At 41.5% G+C, this 22,304-nt stretch overlaps 1 protein-coding gene across 1 annotated transcript; it reads left to right on the top strand.

Moving 5' to 3' along the window:
- The first annotated feature begins 1,471 nt into the window (after nt 1-1,471).
- Nucleotides 1,472-14,482, top strand: cavin4a (caveolae associated protein 4a). The gene is made up of 2 exons (XM_038718962.1): nt 1,472-2,051; nt 13,303-14,482. The coding sequence occupies exons 1-2, from the start codon at nt 1,644-1,646 to the stop codon at nt 13,903-13,905; spliced, it is 1,011 nt and encodes a 336-aa protein (XP_038574890.1). The 5' UTR covers nt 1,472-1,643; the 3' UTR covers nt 13,906-14,482.
- Nucleotides 14,483-22,304: the final 7,822 nt, after the last annotated feature.

The following is a 22,304-nucleotide window of genomic DNA, read 5'->3' as shown; positions in this document are numbered from 1 at the left end:
TGTGTTCTGACACCTTTTTATCAGAACCAGCATCAACTTTTCTTTAGCATTTTGACGTATAGTAGCTCATCTGTTGGATCGGACCACACAGGCCAGCCGTCACTCTTCATTTACATCAGTGAGCCTTGGCCACCCACGACCCTGTCACCGGTTCACCCCTTTTCCTTCCCTGGACCACTTCTGATAGGTGCTGACCCCTGCAGACCAGTTTGGAGACGCTCTGACCCAGTCGTCTAGGCATCACAGTTTGGCTCTTGTCAAAGCCGCTCAAATCTTCACGCTTGGGTTTTTTTCCTGCTTCTAACACAGCAGCTTTGAAGACACAGCGTTCACCTGCTGCCCAACATATCCCACCCACTGCAAGAGATAATTAGTGTTATTCACTTCACCTGTCAGTGGTCATAATGTTATAACCGATCAATGTAAACGTGCAGATGATTTTTAAAAATGGGATCGACAGGCTGGAAGAAAACAGTCTGTCCACTGGCTGTTTGGGAGCAAATAAACACAAACAACAAAATCTATCCGGGCAGTCATTCTAACACAAATAACAAAATATGCCTTATGTTTTTTCTTGTTGTCAAAGCGTTGTTTTGCTGCACTTTGTGCTCTCTGATTACACCTGCAGGCTCCCTTTGCCCTCTTTGAGGCTGACCCATGACTGCGTGGGAGCAAGTCACGAATCCTTGCAGCATTAAGGGGGCCGGCTGTTAGTGTATGCCTGTTAGTTTTAACACATTCACGTGTGTATTCATGGACAACAAATATTTTTTAACACAGACTATTAACGGATGGCAAAACATGACTTTGTCAAACTGAGCTAAAGACCAAGAATGAATCACTGCCATGAATACAGCTCATCAACTCACACATGCACTGTAAACTTTGCACATAAGTAATGCTCAGAATAAATAAATCCTTCTTCTCTGGCTGTTCAGAGGAGTGAGTGTTAAAATAGTGCCACTCTGACACTCCCTGCATCGTCTCTATAAAGAGCTTCAGATCTCAGTCAGAGTCAATGTTGGACTCTGCTGCCCAGGGGAAAGTAAAAAGGGCAGCGCTGCAACGTTTAATCCCCAAAAACATTCCAGCGCTGTGTAATCAGACCAGACAACTGTGGCTTCTCTGCATCTTTAAGTGCAGAGCTGCACGATGACTCCTGAGCTGCTGTTGATGTACATATTTCGCAGCTGCTAGCATGAACACATGTGCAAATAACGGAAAATTATGAATCAGTCTGTGTGGCTCTAATGAAGCAGAGCAGGACTTGGACGGGGATTTCCGTCATCCACTGCTTTGCATCTTCCCAAAATGTCAGAGTGTCGCCTTACAAAGAGTTTTTATTTTTAGCTGTGGGGGGTTCGTGTGAGCAATGCCGCTCCCCTCTGAGTTTACCGCCTGGCCCACATCCCGATGAGGGCTGAATTCAGGTTCCCCTTGGATCATGAGGCCTTTTTTAAAAGGGGTAGGTGGAGTTTCCCCTCTCTCCTGTCCCCAGACCTGAGTTTGGGTCACAGCGGTTGGGTGTTGCCACTCTCCGGTCCTGGTCCCCTTCCCCAAACCAAAGCACGCACCTGCAAATTTAAAGCAAGTTTTAAACAAATTTAAAGTGAGAGATCTTCCTTAGTCACCGAAACACTGCAATGGATCAGCACAAGTATCGCACGGCGGGCGTCCAGGAGAAGCTGGAGATCATCGGGGTGGAGGACGAGGCCGGGAACCCCATCAGTGCCCTGACCATCCTGTCTCTGCTGGAGCGCGTGGCGGGAATCATCGACAACGTCCAGTCCGGCCAGCAGCGCATGGAGGAGCGCCAGATGGAGCTGGAGAACAACATCAAGATCATCCAGGGTGACGTCCTGAAACTGGCCAAGGACCACACCGACACCAGCGGCACGGTGGAGAAGCTCCTGCAGAAGACCCGCAAGGTCAGCGCCAACGTCAAGGAGGTCCGGACGCGGGTCGAGAAACAAAACACTCGCGTCAAGAAGGTGGAATCCACACAGGATGAGCTGCTCACACGCAACAAGTTCCGCGTCGTTATCTATCAGGTAAGCTGGCGTTCGGATGAAAGCGTTGTATGTTGAAAATGTTTCTGGGTTTCTAAATCACAGAGGTTGAACATTTCCCTCAATACTGAGACTGATTGTACGATCAACAATCTTTTTTTGTGCTGAATCAATTATTCAATCAGTCGGTCAATCGCAGCACGATTAATCGTTTAAGTCATTCATGAAGTAAAAATTCATTTCAGTGTCTAATGTGTGAGAATTTGCTGTCAAACTTTTTTAGACTTTGCTTTATTCCCCATGGATCACACAAGAAGGCATACGGACACAGTTACACTCACAATGAAATAAAGTAAGTGGACAGCAACATTTCTTGGGCAAACACAGCACAATAAAGAAGAAAATCATGAGTAAATATTTAAAAAACCAATAAACTAATATACAGTTGAACAAACAAAGGCAGTCTAGTGATATACAGTAGTTAGTTAAAAATAGCCAAGGCCAAGTTAACAAACTTGAGATTGGTGAACGATTTTTTTCTTTATAAATTACTTGTTTTATTCTTTGGACAAAAATCTGAGAGATCGTGAGGTGATAATTTGGATGGAAATGCAGAGAAACACGTTGCTGCTGCACAAAATAACAAAAAGAATTGATTTTTAAAAAATGTTTTTGCTTGTAAATGACTGGATACTTTCACATCTTCGGGCGTGAATAAAGATATAATAAAGTATAAAGATTTAACTGGCCATGTGCAATCTGTAAACAGGACATTTTAAAGGGTAACAAACTAAAAATGTTGGGAACCACTGGATTAATTGATAATAAGTGTCTCATCAGGCCCAAATGTTGTTGTTCAATTTTCAATTTGGTTTCAAATCTTGTGCTATTCTTGATTAAAAAAGTGCAACAATCAATGGCAAAGTTTTGGTTCATGAAGAGCTTTACAGTCAGAAAAGTCTCAGGACTGTGGGAGTGGTCTGATCAGATTTGATTGACGGTTGCGTGGCAGCATAAGCAGATAATAAAACAACCATTGTCCAGCTGAGCCCCGCCCACTTCAACTTCTTACACTGCAGAAAATTTTAGTGTTTTATCTGGAAGCCATCCTGGTTGACAAAATAGTATTTTAAGGCCTTTAACAGTGGGGACGGTTTAAAAATAAGATTCTGGTGATTTCAGTCAATACACAGCAGTCAGTGGTTGTCGAGGGAGTGCTGCTGCACTCTGGATTATCAAATCCAAGGTCCAGGTTTCCGTTTACGAGGAACTGGAGCATAATTAAGTTAAGTATCATAAATGAAGTAGATTCATTCCCTCAGGCGGGACAAACTGTGCCAAGCAGCCAGATCTTAACTCAAATGAACTCTGACTTAATTCATTTAGCAGTGGACGCAGAGAGAGCGCGCGCAGGGATGTGAGGAATCGAAAGGTGGGTTAAGTTCAACACTAAAGAGCCCTCGACTCTGAACACACAGGCTGTTTACAGAAAATGGTGAAAACAAGATGATTCACTTTAGAGTCTTATTGGTGACCTGAAACACGCCACTGCACAACACAATTTGCATGAACAAATCTTCCTATTGATTCATCTATTAAAAAAAATAAGCCAAACGAGGGGTCTTATCTCCAAATAGACACATAATACGTGCAAAGAGAGGGAGAATACTTGCACTCGTTAAAGAGATAGACAGACTTCATAATGGTATTAAATTGGAGTGCTGTGGGATTTTCTGTGGAAGCAGCTGGTCAGATGACAGAAAAAGACGTTTCTCTGAACTCGAGAGGACTTTTAACGGTGATCAAAGACTCTCTGCACACCGCTGCAGGCTGAATGAGTGCAGCTTTGGTCAGACAAGAGGAAAAGAGCGTCACGATCTGAAGCCTCAGTCAGAAACAGTGAGAGTGTGGGGTGGTGTCAGGCGTGAACTGTTTCTGCTACATGATGATTAATCTGTAGCAATTAGATTAATTACAAATTAGTTTGAGCCTTTTAAAAACTCAAATTGTGAGGTGAACTTCTTCACTGTTTCTCAATCCTGAGGCCTTGTCTTGCAAAGAGGCCCTGTGTCATGACTTATTTTGCTCTCATGGTTCATATCCTGCAACAAATGGATGTTTAATCAAATAATCAGATGTTCTCACACAAGTGTATGGCCAAAGGAATAATTTGGGGCAAGGGTTTAATCAAAGGGAACAAATTAAAATTCAGAAAACACCTTTTGTGACTTGAGAGAGCAAAATAATCAAATTAAATTTGTAAAGTAAACACACTGGGGCCATAATCTAAGGGAATGATTTGCTCATTGCAAGGATTTATTGAGTTGTACAGTCCTGGCACACTTACTACTGGCTATACAAAAACAGTCCTTTAAAATACTAAACTAAAAACATATCAATGGATTTTCTGCATAGATTAAGTATGTTTTAATGGGCACTGCTTACAATTTACAAAATTACATCACAGGTTACCCTTAATGTGTGCCTTAAAAGGGCTTCACCGCAAATTTAGGGTAATTATTGGATTAATTAATAGATTATGATACATTAAGGTTTTTTTAATGGATTATCTCCAGGATTTAAGATGGGTAAAAACCCATTAGGATCTTATATTTGGTTAATTTTAAGAGATTTTTTACATAAACTGCACAGATAATCCATAAAAAATATTTATTTATTGCAATCTATTCATTTGTCCTTTACTTATCCCCCTAAAATCTCTTTACCTTAGTTAAGCTACATCATTATCAGTGGGTAAACTAGAAGAATTTTAAGGTAAATTTAGTTTCACAGTGACCGGAAGAACAATATACTGGACCTAGTGTTTTTCAGAATATAGTTCATGCATGAAACCTTTAAATTTCCAAATGTAAATTACATTTTGCTTCAGTTTTCCCAAAAACTTTTCTTCTGAAAAAGCATCCAGGCCATCACATTACGCTGTAACTCTCCCCCAAAACTTGTTTTGAAAACGCTGCTATTGTTGGATGACAATAAATGAGAGATAAACACTCGTCTTCATGTACGGCCAGCAGATAGATATACATTCAGCAGGCAGTGTTAGATGGAGGCGCTGTCCTCGTTAACGTCCAGACTTCAGAATAGTAACCGGGTGCTATGTGCTGCTAACAGCTGCTGGATCCGTGACAGAGAGACCTATTCTGGGACCAGCAGGGACACGCCATGAACTGCTGTCAGCCAGAATCAGGGTCTGACATGGCAGCTTATCACAGGCGGTAATGTACTGAGAGAGAGGAGGGGTGTCAATCATCCTGACCGCCCCTTAAACAAAAGATAATGGAAGATGAAATACTGTAAGATAAGACAAGTTAATAATGCCAAACAAACTAAGATAAAATAATATAACTTCATGTATAGATACACTGATCAGTCAAAACATGACCACTGACAGGTGAAGTGAATAACACTAATTATCTCGTTACCATGGCACCTGTTTGTAGGTAGGATATATCAGGTAGCAGGTGAACATTGTGTCCTCATAGTTTATGTGCTAGAAGCAGGAAAAAAAGGCCAAGCGATTTCAGCGGCTTTGACAAAGGCCAAACTGTGATGGCTAGACGGTCTGCAGGGGTCAGTATCTATCAGAAGTGGTCCAAGGAAGGAAAAAGTTGATGCTGGTTCTGATAGAAAGGTTTCAGAACAGAGTCCATGCCTCAATGGGTCTTGTTTTGGTGGCAAACGGGAGGCCTACATTATGACCAGCAGGTGGTCCTAATGTTATGGCTGATCGTTGTTTATACAATAAGGCAGGGAAAATGAAATCGACACGGCGGTGCAGTGGTGATGGTTCTAGGTTTGAAGCTGCCGGCTGGTTTGGGCCTTTCTTCGTGGAGTGTGCATGTTCTCTCCGTGGGTTTTTTCCCGGGTCCAAAGACATGCAGGTGTGAATGGTTGTTTGTCTCTTTGTCTCAGCTGGGATCGGACACAGCCCCCCTTGATCCTAAAGGATATGCTGGTGTAGATTATATAACAGATCGGAGGGATAGTCAATTTGGATGGTTTGTGTTTATTCAACCAAAAGTTATTGACCTGGTGTGTCTCTCTCTTTTTTAACCTCTCGTCTGTGTGTAAGGGGGGTTGTGTTTGTGGTTCCTGCTGCTTACAGCTAAAGAGTTAATCACACTGGACCGCAGTAGAGGAGGTTTTACCAGCGTCAGGTTCAAAAGTAATTTGTAATGTAGCTTGAACATTTTGAGAGCTGTAAAGGTTGCCAGCCTATGCTACTCTGTTATCGTGTAGTGATTAAACTGGAAATTCTCTGCTGATGATTTGAAACATCAACTTTCAGCGGACAGACCTAAAACTGTCTGAATACACAGTGTACAGAAAGAGGCACTTCCTGCTCCCTGTCGATTAAAGGAACTTCCCTTGCTATAAGACCTCCATTCAGACCCTGCAACGCCAAATACACAGACATCACTATCTTTGAGCGTTACCCTGGTAACGTAAACACCTCAGATACCTGTTGCTGCTACAGTGGAAACTTTACACTACTAAAATAAAATATTTAATATATTTAAACAAAAACTGATACCATTACAAAAAAACGAATCTATTGAAATGTATGTAACTATGATTTGATTAATTTACAACATGCACAGTGTCATTCCTAAAAAAATTAATATATACAAATGATTTACAGATTATGTTATGTGTAGATTATATCATGACATGCTTGATAATTTATAAATGATGCACGAAATGAATGCCATGTCTCGTGCACCCATCGAACTGTGAAGTCTCCAGAGAACAATGCCCACTGCAGAATGCATAATGAGTACTGTACTGTTGGTTAGCTTATGTTTCTAACTATAGCAGCTCATATTAGCACTGAACGTTTGTTGTAATATTGAACGAGACTATGCTAGCCAAACCAACATAAGTATGGAAGTTATAAATTACAACAAGCACTCGTTTCTCTAGAGACACTGCAATATTTGATGTACAAGTTATTTGAGAATTGTTGTTTTTAGGTTTTTAGATATAATGACAATACATACAGACAAACAGTGTGTAAACATCTTTGTGAGTCCACTTCACAGGGAGATGTTAAGCGATTGAAACACACCCACTGTCAAAGTTAACTGCACTTCAGTCTTCAGGCCCTGATGGCAAAAGGCCAGCCAGAAGTAATGTGGAGTTGATGAAGCAGAGTGCTGTTTCTCTCTGTGGGTACGTGGGCATCCACTGACCAAAGGAACAAAGGTTGTCAGTGTTAAAATCCCCTTCTCCAAGTGTATTTGTAATAATTATATGAATTCATAGACTATTGGCTGTAATTACCTTAAATGTGGTGCTAAAGCACACTAAAGTAGGTCATTAGTATGCATGCTAATCAGTCCCTTATTACCCATGTGGTTGCATGGGGTAAAAGGTCTCTTATGTCTCATAATATTCAAATGTTTGACCTACTTAGAGGTTAGGTGAAATGTGAAAACATTTTTAAAAGAGATGTAAAAAAGGTTGGTACTGGATGAAAGTATAACGTCTACAGAAAGTTGAGAGGACAGTGGGTTTAAAGACTTGAGGCTGGCTGGACAAACTGTGTGACAAATACGTTTTAACAAATTAAAAGTATATTTTAGGCCGATTACACGTAAAAACAAAACACTACCATAGACCATGCAGGCCATTCAATACAGCTAAAAACAAACAAAGATATTGAACTCTGAAGTCAACTTGAACTCAAAACCAAAAAAAATACAGTTAAGTATCTTAAAGTACTCACTACGCAGAATGGACCCAGAAAGTGGATATATTTTATATTGTATCGTCTGCATACAAGATAATAATTTGTACAGGAAGTTATTATTGTGTGCAACTAGATAAAAAATAATCATGTAAGTTTTGCTGCGGGGCAAAAATTACAACTTCACTACATGAGAGTACAAGTACGATGATGACCTCACGTAAATCCCAGGAGAGCTACAACCTGCTACGTAACTGAGAACCCCTGTGACGTCTTTAATCTACGTGCCTCAGATTTAAAAAGGTGATACATTTGGCATGTTAAAAGTAAGTAACTACAAGCACAGTGTTTCCCTCTCAAATGTAGTAAAGTAGAAGTAGTATAAATTAGATATACTTAAGTAAAGTACAAGTACCTAAAAATTGTACTTGATCGGATCAGAGGAATACTTCTCCAGTCAAAAGCTCAGATGGCATGAAACTTAACTGCCAAACTGTCACTTCATCTTTTTCAATTACAGCTAGTCAATTCAGTTTTAGATTTATAGAAGAACTTCATGTACATCAGGTACACCCTGTGTGGCTGCTGCTCCTTCTTTACTCTTTGTATTTCTGTACACTGAGTCCAGGTTTAGCTCAGCCCGAGCGGCTCAGGCTTTCTCAGAGTCCGGCCTGCAGAGGAGACAGTCGCAGTGTTGAGTTTCCTCATGACTGATGTGCTGTCGGTTATTCTGAGGCCTCCGTTCATCTCCTAATATAGAGCTTCATTTAACCAGGAAGCAACAGGCGCTTTGTTAGAGACAGTCGTCGCCAGCCGCTGAATAATGAAGGACGGGACAGTAATAAGAAAAAGATAAATGGTCTGCTGGTTTACTCCCAGGGCCTCTCCGCCCCAGCTGTTGTTCACAACACTGGACATTAGAGGACAGCGCGCCGTTTTAGAAAAGTTAATGGGTTATAGTTTGAAATATTTCTGCTGTGTGGCAATGAGAGAAGCTGAGCACTGACAAGTTCATGAGTTAAACTCCCCAACAGGCGCAAACACAATTAAAACAAGAGGTCACGCAGCTAACAGAGAACATTGCAACAACATCACATAACATCAGCTAAGTTCTGAACATGCTGTAGGAGAATTATTTGATTTGCAGTTAGTGGACGTTTAAAAAATATTCCTGCAATATTATTTATTGAGAACAATGCAAAACCTATAAATAAGCAGTAGAGGAATCTAAATTAGTACTCAATAAGTAAGTATAAAGTAACATAAAATGGAAATACTCAAGTGCAAATGCCTCAAAACTGAATTTAAGTACAACACAAATACCCACTACTGCTTTCAGCCGATGGTCTGCAGAGTCTTTTATTAAACTAAAGCTATTAAACTAAATATATATAAATGTATATATGCATATGGAAAGATTATTAAAATAAGAGAAAATAGGAAATAATTAAAATTTTATAAATGGAGACTTGCAGTTCAAAAATACAAAAGACAAATAAGTGAGACTCCCTCGCTCTCTCCTCTGCCGCCACCCGAGGTTATTAATACATGCCTTGCCCTAGGTTCCCTGCCGGTGTAATTATTGTGTCATTCACCATGTCTGGACGCGCTCTGACGACTCCTCCCTGATTAATGAGTGTGATCGTTGCAGGTGGCCACGGTTTAATTAGGATTAATTGGCTTTCACATCCAAAGTCACCTGTAGGGCGCAGCAGGTGGAGCAGGCCTGCAAGGAGGTTGCTGCAGGAGCTGGTTTGTTTGAGCAGATAATCAAGAAATGTCAAGAAACATCTGACAATCCTGCTTTTTCTAATTATAGGATTAGGGTTTGGCATTTATTTTTTAAAAGTGAGCAAGCGGGGGGTGAAGAATTATAGCGTGGTGGGCAATTTGGACCAAATCAAAAATATTCAGGACAGTGTCAGTGTGTATGTGGTATTTATTATTTTTTATTAAAATCACATTGAAAAAAGTGTTCAAAATTGGTTAAAATGTCATTAATTACAACATTTTGAAACAATAACATTTGATTAAAGACACCTAACCCAACTGATGTTAATTTCCAAAACCCAAAATCATCATCATTTTGTATAGGCCCCACTCAATCTTACAATGAGATGAATAATAATGACTCAGTATGAGATTGTTCATTCTTCACTTTGTTTAAAGTAACAGCATAATTGATAAAATCCCATTTTAGCCAGTTGTGGTGAAGCAGGGCTGGATGGAAAACAGGCTGGACAGGGGTTGCATGTTCTAATGGAGGTTTGGGAAACACTTTTCAAGGTTAGTCTGCTGTTGTGTGGGGCGAGGGAGAGAGCAGAGCTATTAACAGTAATTGGACCCAATTGCAGTGGAGTAGTGGTACATGTTATGCCCGGCCTAGGGGAAAATCTGAGCGCAGCATAAAGGAAATGTCTCCCCCCTTTTTTTTCCACTCTCAGGAATGACCAATGCCACCACCCATGCAGTCCAAAAGAAAGATGAATTTATTTACTCATCTGAGAAACAGACATCACAGCCTGTCTTCACCAGATAAACGGTCGTGTAGGTCAATTATTAAGCTGTTTTTACGACCCCTATTTAAGTTTTTAGTGACCTCTAGTAGCCTAAGACGGCAAGATGGGGAGATGATGGGTCAAACCCGCAACGTTCACACAGGAGAACGACGTTTGAGTCCCATGAGAAATCAAGTAAATGTAGATTTATTTAGATTTTTTAGCTAAGATTGCGTTACTGACTTCCATAACTGACTTCTCTACTTTAACCCAAAAGATCTTTTCCTAAACTTAACCAAGTAGTTTTGTTGCCTAAACCTAACCAAACTACAGCTCCTTATTACAATATTTTCCACGCGTTAAACGTCACAGGACTTAAGTAACATCGGGTAAGCCCGTCGCTGGACGGATGTGTGGTTGGACTTTCCAACAGCCAGTTGGTTGTTTTAGAAAATGGCCATATATGTCATTTTGGGACACTTGACAATCAGCCTGTTTGGTGGTTTAGGTATGAGGGCATGTTAAAGACAAAAATAACAAACAAAACAAATCATATCCTTCCCTACTAACTTGCCTATCAAACAAGGAACAAAAGACAGTACAGGCCACTTAGATCCCTCCCAAGAAAAACAGGAGACAACAGGATTAGCAAAAAGCCCTTCTTCCCCCTACAGGTTTCCAGGACCACACTTTACGAGTTTGTCTATCCTACACAATACTTTTTATACGTTCTATACAAAACCTGGTTCAATAACTGACAGGACTTAGCAATCACTCAGTGGCACAACACAGTCGAGCTGGGTGGCATCCACAGGTGTCCTTTCAAAGCAGGTGTCATCATTCTCTAGTCCAATCAGCTGCGTCCACCACCTGCAAACAACAAACTGGAGACACACAGGATAGCTACACCCTAAGGCAGGGAGGATAACCAGCAGAGACCTCTGACTTACGGTCATAAAAGTACAATCAGAGATGGTTAAACTATAAATGTCCATTGGCTAAACTGTCCAGTGTGTAGGTAAGGATGATGGTAAACTCAGAAAAAGGTGAGTAAACACATGTTGGAAAATATGGCTGTGTGTTTAACCTCCACTACACCTCAAATAATCATCAAATCAACTGGGTTTATGCAAAACTTTAATATTATGCCACATTACTCAAGAGCGCTCCACGTTACAAGAGCCGACTCTTTGATTTAGACCATCTGCATACATCACATCTCCACAGCCAAATCCAGCCTAATCCAAATCAGTTCTGCATTTCAGCGACATTACAATCCTACTTTTAGCTCATTTAGAGTTTGGCAGGAGTCAGTGGGCCAAGCACGCCCATACAACATGCACTTGTCCGGGGGTTTTCCAGTCCCAGATGCCTGGTTCACGATTATATTATTTGATGCCATAGACACTCAACAATTTAGATACATTGAGGCCACGATAACATAATATTGCTGTCTGACATAACTTCAGACTGTAGACCAAATAAAAAGAGGTCTGTCCTAAGGCATTTACCATTTCTAAATCTGGAAAAGTGGGAAAGACAATAATATTCCCTCAAACTACAGTATCTCTGAAATTTCTCTTTAACCAAATTACACTCATTTAGACTATTCCATGTGAGCTCCTTTTGATAACTGATGTAATAATTTTGGGATTTACAGCCAACCAAAGTTGTAAACGATCAGTTTCGGGTTCGACTGAACTTTTTCATTACTTTGATTAGAGACAAGACATTGATATAGGCTGCTTAATATAATCACATGATCGCGGGGACTGTATACGGTTATTTGAAAAGACAAAAAGTAGATAATGGCGATGCATTTGCTCCACTTGCTCAGGCGCCTACGGGTGTCATAATTATTATTGGCCATCTTGAGTTGCAGGTGTTGTTCCTGCCAGAAGCTTCCTCTCTGAATGAGTCTCAGTTACTGTAAAAATAGAAAAAAACTTGATCTCATGAAGATGCCAGTGTGTTCGAGGCAAGAGGCTGCAGGCCAAGTCTGACGGAGTATCTCAAAGGAATATCATGTTTTCCATCTGGACCTGCATCACCTCAATGAGCAACATAGCAATTTATCACTAATGGATAGAAGAGACAGATGAGAGGATGGATCTCAGTTTCATCTCTCTGTGTCCAGTACAGTGATAGGCGAGGCATCTTGCAAGTGAATGTCAACATGCGCAGTGTGACATTTTATTAACTGATCAGTGGACTCAAAACTTTAAAGAGACGATTCAAGAGAAACTGCTCTGAGATTAAAAATCCAGCAGAACTCAACTTTATGACTTTCTTAAATCCTCTGGTTCTCTGTCTTCCCCTGAGTCACATGCTTTAGATGTATATCAGTTTAATCTCTGTGTGTCCAGTACAGAGACAGGTCCAGGATGGGTTTAGCCAAGCTTAGCACAAAGACAGCAGCAGAGGGAAGCTGCCCTGAATGTCAGAGTATGCCTTTTTCAGTTAACCTGACTGATTGGACCTCTGCTTGCGTTGAAGTTTGAGAGTAAAACTTGAAATTGTGTGAGGTCACTGACTTTAACATTGCAATAAGAATGAAAAAGGTGTAGGACGTTCTGCCTGAACAGGTGCAGCTAGAGAGGGACATGTTATTCAAGCAGGCAGATAAGTGAAAACACCTGCAAGTCTGGACCATGGGTGTGAAAGGCCCTGAAGGCCTCCTACTCCTCAATGTGTTGTCAAGTCAGAGATCATAAAGACAGCTGGAAGTAACTTGCTTACACAAAGGGAAAGTACTTAGTGATGCGTCTGATGTCGACAAGACAAGTTGTAATGTAGCACGCAGGTTTGGAGCTCAGCTTTGTGTGTGCATGGCGACAGCAAGACGTCAGTGGCGTCAGTTCTCTGTCACTAGCTAAACAGGATGCGGTCAGCCACAGTACTGCTTTCTGCTAAGACACATTTTGGCAGCACTCACAGCTCAACATGTATGCAGATAGTAAAGCCCATTGAGGCAAACTTGTGGTTTGAGCTATAAAAGATTTATTCATGCTATGATGTGTTTTATTGCCCAGCCTTGCCTGCTCGCTTCTCTATGTCTTAGTTGTCTCTATTTTCTTCCCGATAGGGTGAGACGGAGGTCCCATCAGTGGCCGTCACTAAGTCATCCAAAGGGTCTGGCCTGGACGGGCTGGAAATCGAGCCTGACTCCTACGACGTCCCTGTCGACCTCTCCTCTGATGAGGAGTACCTGAGCGTGGAGGAGGCCGACCCTTCGCGAGCCGCCCGCCTCAAGAAATCAGTCGCAAAAGGCACGGAGAGCCTGAAGGCCGCCTTCTCCAAAGAGAACATGAGCAAAACCAAAGAAAATCTGGGTTCCAAGTTCCACAACCTGGGCGAGAAGGTGATGCCGCCCGAGCGGAGGGACAAGATGCACCAAGCCGGGGAGCGGCTGAAGCAGTCCGGCGAGCGGCTGAAGGAGAACATCGCCAAGAAAGCTCCGACCAAAGAGTCCTTTCGCATCAAGCTGAAGAAGGAGAGAGCCGTCGCCGAGGGCCAGGAGGGCGCAGATGCCGAGGCTAACCCCGAGCTCCACGTCCAGGCCCAGGTCACGGAGCCGGCGGTGCTCCCGGGGGTCACCTACACTGAGGTCGCCATGGAAACCAAGAGGGAGGGGCCCGTGGAGGAGGGCACCGCCACCCGGGTAGGGGAAGAAGATTACAGGAAGTAGATCAGATGTCGGATCAGACATCGCTGGCAGGAAGAGGAGGCGGGACACTTGAGAAAGCTTGTAATACCCAGGATTTAGAAAGAAGTTCTGTGATTGGTCGACAAGGATGATGGACATGTTTATTTGCAAGATTGTATTAAAACAAAAGACGTGAGATGAGTATCGGTACTGACACCAACAACTCATCAGGAAATAAATCTATTTTAGGGTGTTAAGTCAAGTAAATTTTATGTGTTGACAGTTTTTAACAATTACATAATTTAAACAACTTGAATGTGAGAATCTTTATTTCAAATGTCTAAAGTCTAGAGTCAAAATTTTAGAGGTTACAGGTTGTGATTAGTGACCAGGATCAAAGTGCAGGTGAGGTTTATTTGCACAAGATTGCTGGAAGGAACAGAAACGGTTGATAAAACTTTGAAAAGGAAGATGAATGTTGACGTAGTTCGTGTGTGTTGATCTGGATGTACATATAATGTTGTACATACTGACAAAACTGGGAAGGTGAAATTTGGTCCATGCAGGCCTCAGCTGGTCTCTGAGGATCCTGTCGAAAAAATAAAATGGATTGAACATCAGACTGGTTTCTGTACACAAAATAAGAGGAAGGAGATGAAGTTAGAGTGAAGTTTAAAGCATCAGTGATCGCTTAGATAAACATTAAAGCTGCACAACACAAAGAGATTCACATTTTGGGATTTAAATGAGGCAACATCAGTATATTGTGATGATTCGTGCTGCCTTCATTTTATGTGGGATTAACACTGGATGAAAAGTTTGTGGGGTAAAATATGGATAATGTGTATTTTTCATGATGCAGCTAGCTAGCTAAGACAAGGGAAGCTTACTTGTAAAGCAACTTTCAACAGCAAGGCAATTTAGAGTGCTTTACATAGGACATTAAGCATAAAGACAAGGTAGAAAAGAAACACAAGAAAATATAAAAAGACTTATGATTTTAAATGAAATAGAAGATAGAAATTAGATAACATAGAATAAAACAGATTAACAACCATAACTAAACATGAGTAAATGGTCCAGCGTTTAATTTAATAGTGTCAAACTGAAAAATCTTTAGCCTTGTTTTAAAAGATCTAAAAGATGACATAAGTTTTGACCAGTATCCGCTTGTCCAGCTGGTGGTAACAGCTGTCAGTGAACATGAGCAATGCAGACGGAGATTCAGAGGTTTGTCCAAATGTCAATAAAAACTGAACTTAAAGGTTAGCAATGGGGAAATAAGGAAACTTTGCAATAAAGTAAATGCTGGAAATGAGTTTCTCTTAACCTGATAAACGTTTAGATTTCCCCAGCAGTGTCGGTAAATTTTGACAATCCTTTAATGTCATATATATATATTTTATATCATCACGTTCCAGCTCTACAATTAAGTTATACAGTGTTTCCACTGAGTGAAATATCCAACGTCAAGACTGCGTGTCTGCTGTAAAATTCAGCCTGACACATTTGGTATCTTTGGAAACTGTTGATTTAAATAAAGTTATGTGGGTTTGATTAAAGCCAATCAACATTCACTTAATAGAATTTTTACCCAGCGTACCTTTAAGTTTGATTGAACAGCACAGAAGCTGGTCATAAAACTAATAAAACGTTGCATGAACTTTGTAGCAACACAGTCCCTTATTAGAAGTTGATGCAAAGCTTTTCTTGATTGTCGTATTTTAAAAATTAGACTGTTACTCTTCTGAAAGTGAATGTAGTGGATTTAAGGCGCTCTGAGACAAGGTGTTGGCGGCTTCAAAGCTTTTTGAGCTCTGCTGAATTTTGGCATATGACTGTTTTAATTTTTTTTTCTGTTTTGCTGCTTGATATTCATAGTTTCTTTTGAAGTTCAGTGAGCATACTGACTTTATTCTCCTAGAGCGATTAGCGTGGTCACAGCTTTCATCGAGATGATAGGATTTTCAGTCATCAGATGTTCTTCATATTTTCTGTAGAAGCTTAGCTCATATAGTGCTGTCATTGTGTATTAGCACACTTTCTGTATAGCTTTAAACTTATGTTTCTGTATTGCTGGTGTGTGTTGATGGTGACTTTGATGCAGTAGATTGATCGCATTTGGTTTGAGTGTTTTTATCAAGGTTTCAGCTCATATTTTACTTTTTCATTTTTGATTACAGCTCAGTTTCCCTATTATGTTGTGTTGTCATTTTTACAATCATCTCAATCCAGTTTTATTGCTTTACATTGAAAAAAACTGCAGATTGAGGACCTGTGTGTTGTTGTTTTGGCCAGACAATAAACTTTGTTTTGTTTTTGTATAAATAAAGTTCTCGTGAAACCTGTATAAACTGGTTTGCAGGATAAAACAACACACATACACAAAAAAAACATGTACCTGCTGTTGATGGTGGCTTTTTAGGTGATAGAGTAAAATTATTATTATTAGTATTGACATAAAAATTCATATGAAGATTTACTTATACATTCATAATGAAAAAAACAACACTACAATACATGTAGGAGACATTTTGGAGCATTAGAAACAGCAACATTTTGGTCCAAAATCAGAATCAGAATCAGAATCAGCTTTATTGCCAGGTATGTGTACCATATAAGGATTGTGACTCTGGATTGTTGCTCACGACGGGCTTACTTATAAAATAATACAATAAGACAATAATAATCAAATACAGGCTACAGTATTGAGAACACATATATATACACTATGAACAAAAACAGACAGACTGAGACAATAATGCAATAAGCAGAGTGCAAAGGATGCAGGAGAAAATGATTATGTACATGACGGAGGTGGATGTGATATACAGGTGCACATACAAGCATACATTACATTGTGATGAGGGCAAAGAATGCTGGAATAAATAAGTATTATGTGCAGGTGTTAGGTACATGAGGTAGGTGGATTTGGTATACAGTATTTACAATATACAAAATGAACAGTATGAACAGCTCTGAAATAGAGAATGATGAATAAATAGTAGGTGATAGCCAGTAAACAGGTGGCAGAGTTACTGGGTTGTTGCACAGGAATCGTTCCTGACACTGTGAGTCAGAGTCAGCTGTTCATCAGAGTGATGGCTTGTGGGAAGAAACTGTTCCTGAGTCTGTTGGTTTTGGCGTACAGCGCTCTGTAGCACCTACCAGAGGGGAGAAGCTGGAACACATTGTGTCCGGGGTGAGATGGATCTGCAGTGTTTCCTGCCCGTTTCCTGACTCTGGAAATGTATAAGTCCTGAATGGACATGATTTTTTCTGCAGTCCTGACTGTCCGTTGTAGTCTGCTCCTGTCCTTTTTGGTGGCAGATCCAAACCAGACAGTGATGGAGGTGCAGAGAACAGACTGGATGATGGCTGTGGAGAACTGGATCAACAGGTCCTTAGGCAGGTACATCCTCTGCTGGGCCTTCTTGATGATGGTGTCAGTGTTGGGCTCCCACTTCAGGTCCTGGGATATAGTGGACCCCAGAAACCTGAAGGATTCCACAGCAGACACAGGGCTGTTGAGTATGGTGATGGGGGGCAGAGTGGGGGGGGCTCCTGCTGAAGTCCACGGTCATCTCCACAGTTTTGAGCGTGTTAAGCTCCAGGTTGTTCTGACCGCACCAGAGAGCCAGCTGATCAACCTCCCGTCTGTAGGCCGACTCATCACCGTCCCGGAAGAGGCTGACTCCTGTCAGTCAGTATGTCTGTGATCCACTGACAGGTGGAGGCTGGCACAGTGAGCTGGGTGAGTTTGGTGCTGAGGATGTCCGGGATGATGGTGTTGAACGCCGAGCAGAAGTCCACGAACAGGATCCTTGTCCCTGGAGAGTCAAGGTGTTGCAGGATGTAATACAGTGCCTAGTTGACTGCATCATCCACTGACCTGTTAGCCCTGTAGGCAAACTGCAGGGGGTCCAGCAAGGGGCCTGTAATGTCCTTCAGGTGGGCCAACACCAGTCTTTCAAAGGACTTCATGACTACAGATGTCAGGGCGACAGACCTGTAGTCATTTAATCAGGAGATAGAGGGTTTTTGGGGAACAGGATGATTGTCTCTCCACACTGACGCAGAGCCGCTGGCTGCAAAGCTGTTATTTAGCTTATCAGCGTAGCACCTCTTTGCTGCTTTGACCTCTTTAGTCAGTGTGTTCCTGGCCTGGTTATACAGGGCTCTGTTCCCACTTCTGAAGGCCTTCTCTTTGGTCTGACGAGTTTCGCTGTGGACCAGGGTTTTTGGTTGTTGTATGTGCGGAAGGTTTTAGTCGGCACACACATGTCCTCACAAAAGCTGATGTAAGATGTCACAGTGTCAGTTAGTTTGTCCAGGTCAGTGGCTGCAGCCTCAAAAACACTCCAGTCAGTACAATCAAAGCAGTCAAAGTAAAATCAGATAATTTCCATGGAGTCATTAAGATAAGGGGATTTTAATATGGCCGAGATGTGTTAAACGACTTGCATATCCAAAATGCTGCAAGTGCATTTACGGAAAACACAAGGAGGTGAGCAACAAAGGATGTTGACAATGAAACGGGCTGACTATTGTTGCCAGGGGACGATGATTACCTACACATGTGGAAAAGGAAAGTTCTTGCCTGTTTGACAAGTGGAACATGTTGATTGAAAATTGAAACAGTACACGCTCCGCAGACATTTTAAAGATTGTGTAAAACATATGAAAAATATCTCATCAGTACTTCAGTGCATATAACCAGCTCACCAGCCCTTTCCTGTTGTCTGTTTGTATGTTGTCAGTGTTGTGCACTTGTGTTCCAGCTGCACCTGTTTTCTGCCTGATGTCTGCTACGTGTTTTGACCTGCTGTCTGTTTATGACCTGCCTCGCTCCTCTGGATTTGTTTGCTCTACTGGACTGCCTTCTTGCGCCTGACTGCAAGCCTGTACATTCGAACAAGTCCTTTTCCTTGACTTCGTTCTGCCTCAATGTTTGAATTAGTTTCCGGTCCCATTGCACACTGAAAAGGAGGAAAATATTCTGAGTTATACATATTAAAATTCCCATTCCTTGTATGACAAAATGTATCCTGTTGAAAATAACATCTTACTTGATTAGGCTAGTTAAACTTATAGAATACAGTAGATGTCTGTGAAGAGTCTTGGTCATCCAGGTCAAAGTTATTCAAGGAGTGATACCTGCTGTTACAGTTACTATTATCAGTCTTATGATTATCATTTGGGCCCGAGCATGAAACATGCGAGGAACCTCGCACACATGTCAGGCGTGGCGAAAAATTACGTATTTTAAGGGTCTTGCACATGGGCATGGCAAAATAGCTCCATGGCGCCACCTACAAAGTTGGAAAAAATTTACACCTAGTTTAACCTACATGAACAAAATTTTTTGGGGACATGTATCATGTCAAGACACACAAAAAAGCCTCTAGAACCCATACCCTAAACTCAAAAGGAAGTCGCCATTTTGAATTGAAAATGCAATTTTAACCCATTTTTCACCATTTACAGGGTGCTCCTTTAACAAACTCCTCCTACAGAATTAATCCGATCGACTTCAAATTTCTGCTGTGCCTTCTAAAGGCAAAACAAAACTTTTGTGGTAAATGTATCATCCCCAAACACACAAAAAAGCCTCTTGGAGCCCTACCTGAAATCAGACAGGAAGTCAGCCATTTTGATTTGAATGTGTGATTACAGCTCATTTATGGCCTTTTACAAGGTCCGTACTGAAACGAACTCGTCCTAGTGAATTACTCGGATTGACTTCAATTTACTACTGTGCATTCTAAAGCCATTGACGATGAAAAGTGGTGCTGTCAGTTTTGTCAATGGCCGTGTCCATGGCCTGGCGTCAAAGATCGACAGTTCACCATAAAACAGGAAGTTATTATCACTTCAGACTACATGCTCAGAACTGTACCAAACTTTACATGGTTGATAACAGTCCAGCCCTCAACAATCTACATGCAAACATTCACTCAACGTCACAGCACCACTTAGTGGTTACAGAAAATCATTTGATTTACATGGCATTTTCACTGCGTGGTCCACACTTCACCTACTGTTAGTTTAAGTCCTTCGCAACCGGTCCAAAACGCAAAATGATGACAATTCAAGGCGCATCTCTTGACTTCTGGCTGCTGCGGCACACCTCGACGCGCGTCACAGCACCCAACGCTGCTAATTAATATTGTTATCATTATCAGTACTGTTATTCACTGGACTGCTTCTCTCTCTCTCTCTCTCAGTCCACCCCTCCCCCTTCAAGCCCAGTTGCCCTTGATTTTAACCTTCCTTGGAGAATACAGAAGGACTCACTGCGGAGTCCCAAGGACACCATCAGGCCCAGCAATTCATAACAGAAGTTATCTCATTGCACTTTTCATACAGAGCAGGTCTAGACCGTACTCTTTGTGCTATTATTAATCGAGACCCATCAATTTCCACCATGAGCAAGCACTTGGTGACACAGGCAAGGAAAAACTCCCTTTTAGGAGGTAGAAACCTTGAACAGACCTGTGACAAAGGGTGGGCTGTGAGAACAGAGAGAGTTATTATTAAGCTGAATACACAGGTTTGGGGTCCACTCAGTCATCAGAACTACAACAAAGAGGAGAAGCATCCCATTGAGACCCTACATGCAGAATTCTACAGAAACATCCTACACAATCAAAGAAAGTCTCCTATAAATGCGAGTAAAAAAGGTGAGGTAGAGACAGAGACACATTTTCTTCTGATATGTGATAAGTACTGAAGCATAAGAGAGCAATATTTCTGAGAAATTCAATCTGTCTATACCAGATTTTAGACTGAACCGAGAGAGCGAGAGAAGCAACCAATGCAATATCATAACAGTAAAGGTGGTAGTGGTACAGACAATAAAAAAGAATAATAGTGCTAATAATGATAATTATAATAGTACTGATAATAATAATTGTAGCAATGGGTGTCAAGCAGGAGCATGGGTGCTTTAGGAAGCCTACAACCACAGATCCAGACTCCACAGCTCCAGAGCCAGAAACACCTGCAGGAAGTGACAGGAGGAGAGAGGAGAGGGACGAGAAAGCACAAGACTACCAGAAAGGGGAGAAGTTGTGTTAGTAACATGCAATAATGGGATGAGGTTGCATACAGAGGGAGAGAAAGAGGAGGAGAGAGGAGCTCAGCAGTCTAGGCCAATAGCAGCATAACTAAGGGATGGTTCAGGACTCACCTGAGCCTATAAGCTTTATCAAAGAGGAAAGTCTTAAGCCTACTCTTAAATGTGGAGATGGTGTCTGCCTCCTGAACCCAAACTGGAACCTGGTTCCACAGGAGAGGAGTTTGATAGCTAAACGCTTTATATAATCGTAATTAGAATTTTCATAAGGTCTGAGCCTTTGGTCATTGGAAATCTCTTCAGAGATGTGTGGAATTTATCACTAACATCTCAAACCCGTGTTTAACATTAGCCACAGAGACACAGACGATCCCTCCGATCTGCCTCTGTCTTCCACTGATCTCATCTATCTGTGGCTCAGATTAAATCACTAACTTGATGTCGGCTCCAGCAAAACATGATCACTCAACTGAGTCAGCAGAGTCCTGCAGATTCACTTCTCCCCCGGCGTTGCCTTCTAAATGAAGCGCCAATCATTCAGCTACACTCTGGAGGGAATTTACAGTTTAGCTCGTCTCTGTGCCGCCGGAGGTTTCAGCGGCAGGATGTCAAGTGTGAATTTATTGGCCCTAAAATAAATATGGTGGCCCTTATTTCCTCAAACAGTCCAATCAAACTCACCAGCTGAAGCATGAATCCTATAAAGATAATAAAAGACTGTCCGAGGTCTGACTGGAGAATTATCAGACATGAGACCCAATTATCTGCAAGCTGAGTACATAAGAGACAAATCCAGAGCTCTGTTCTGAAAGGAAACTTAAGTGTGTGTGTGTTTGCTAAAATTGTATATGTGTGTAATTATTCATATCATATTTCTGCAGTTTAAACACTGTTCAAGGGATAAGGTGGAGTTTAAGGTATACTGAACTGCAGGTAACCATGAATTTGTTAGCCTTGTAAGCCTCCAACTCATTTTAATCACCTTTTCTACAAATCAAGGTCAACTGGACTGGTTTGAAGACTGGGCTGATTCAACTGTAAATCTCACAGTCGAAGCTTCACAGCGAAATGAGGATTGCGCCATTTCGGCGATATGGGGGTGCTCAACGATTTTACATAGAACTACCAGTTTTCGCCCAATAAATTAATATGCAGCCTATTACAATATACATTTAATGTTTACAACGTTTAATGCTGTAAATAAACATGTGAAAAGAAAAAACTATTAATAAATCCTTTTAAAGTGCATGAATACATCCAAAATTGTAACCGTAACCCTGGGGCGTCAGAGACAAATGTAGGCTTAGCGCGTATTCGTGTAGTGGCAGAAGAGGACCGAGCCACAGCTTCACCGGTGTTGTGC

Source organism: Micropterus salmoides, unplaced genomic scaffold, assembly GCF_014851395.1.
Source record: "Micropterus salmoides isolate LMB-PRFRI ecotype aquatic unplaced genomic scaffold, ASM1485139v1 Ms_hic_scaffold_14, whole genome shotgun sequence".
Taxonomy (NCBI): Eukaryota; Metazoa; Chordata; class Actinopteri; order Centrarchiformes; family Centrarchidae; genus Micropterus; species Micropterus salmoides.
The sequence above is the reverse complement of the archived record's forward strand: the minus strand, read 5'-3'. Positions and strand labels throughout refer to the sequence as shown.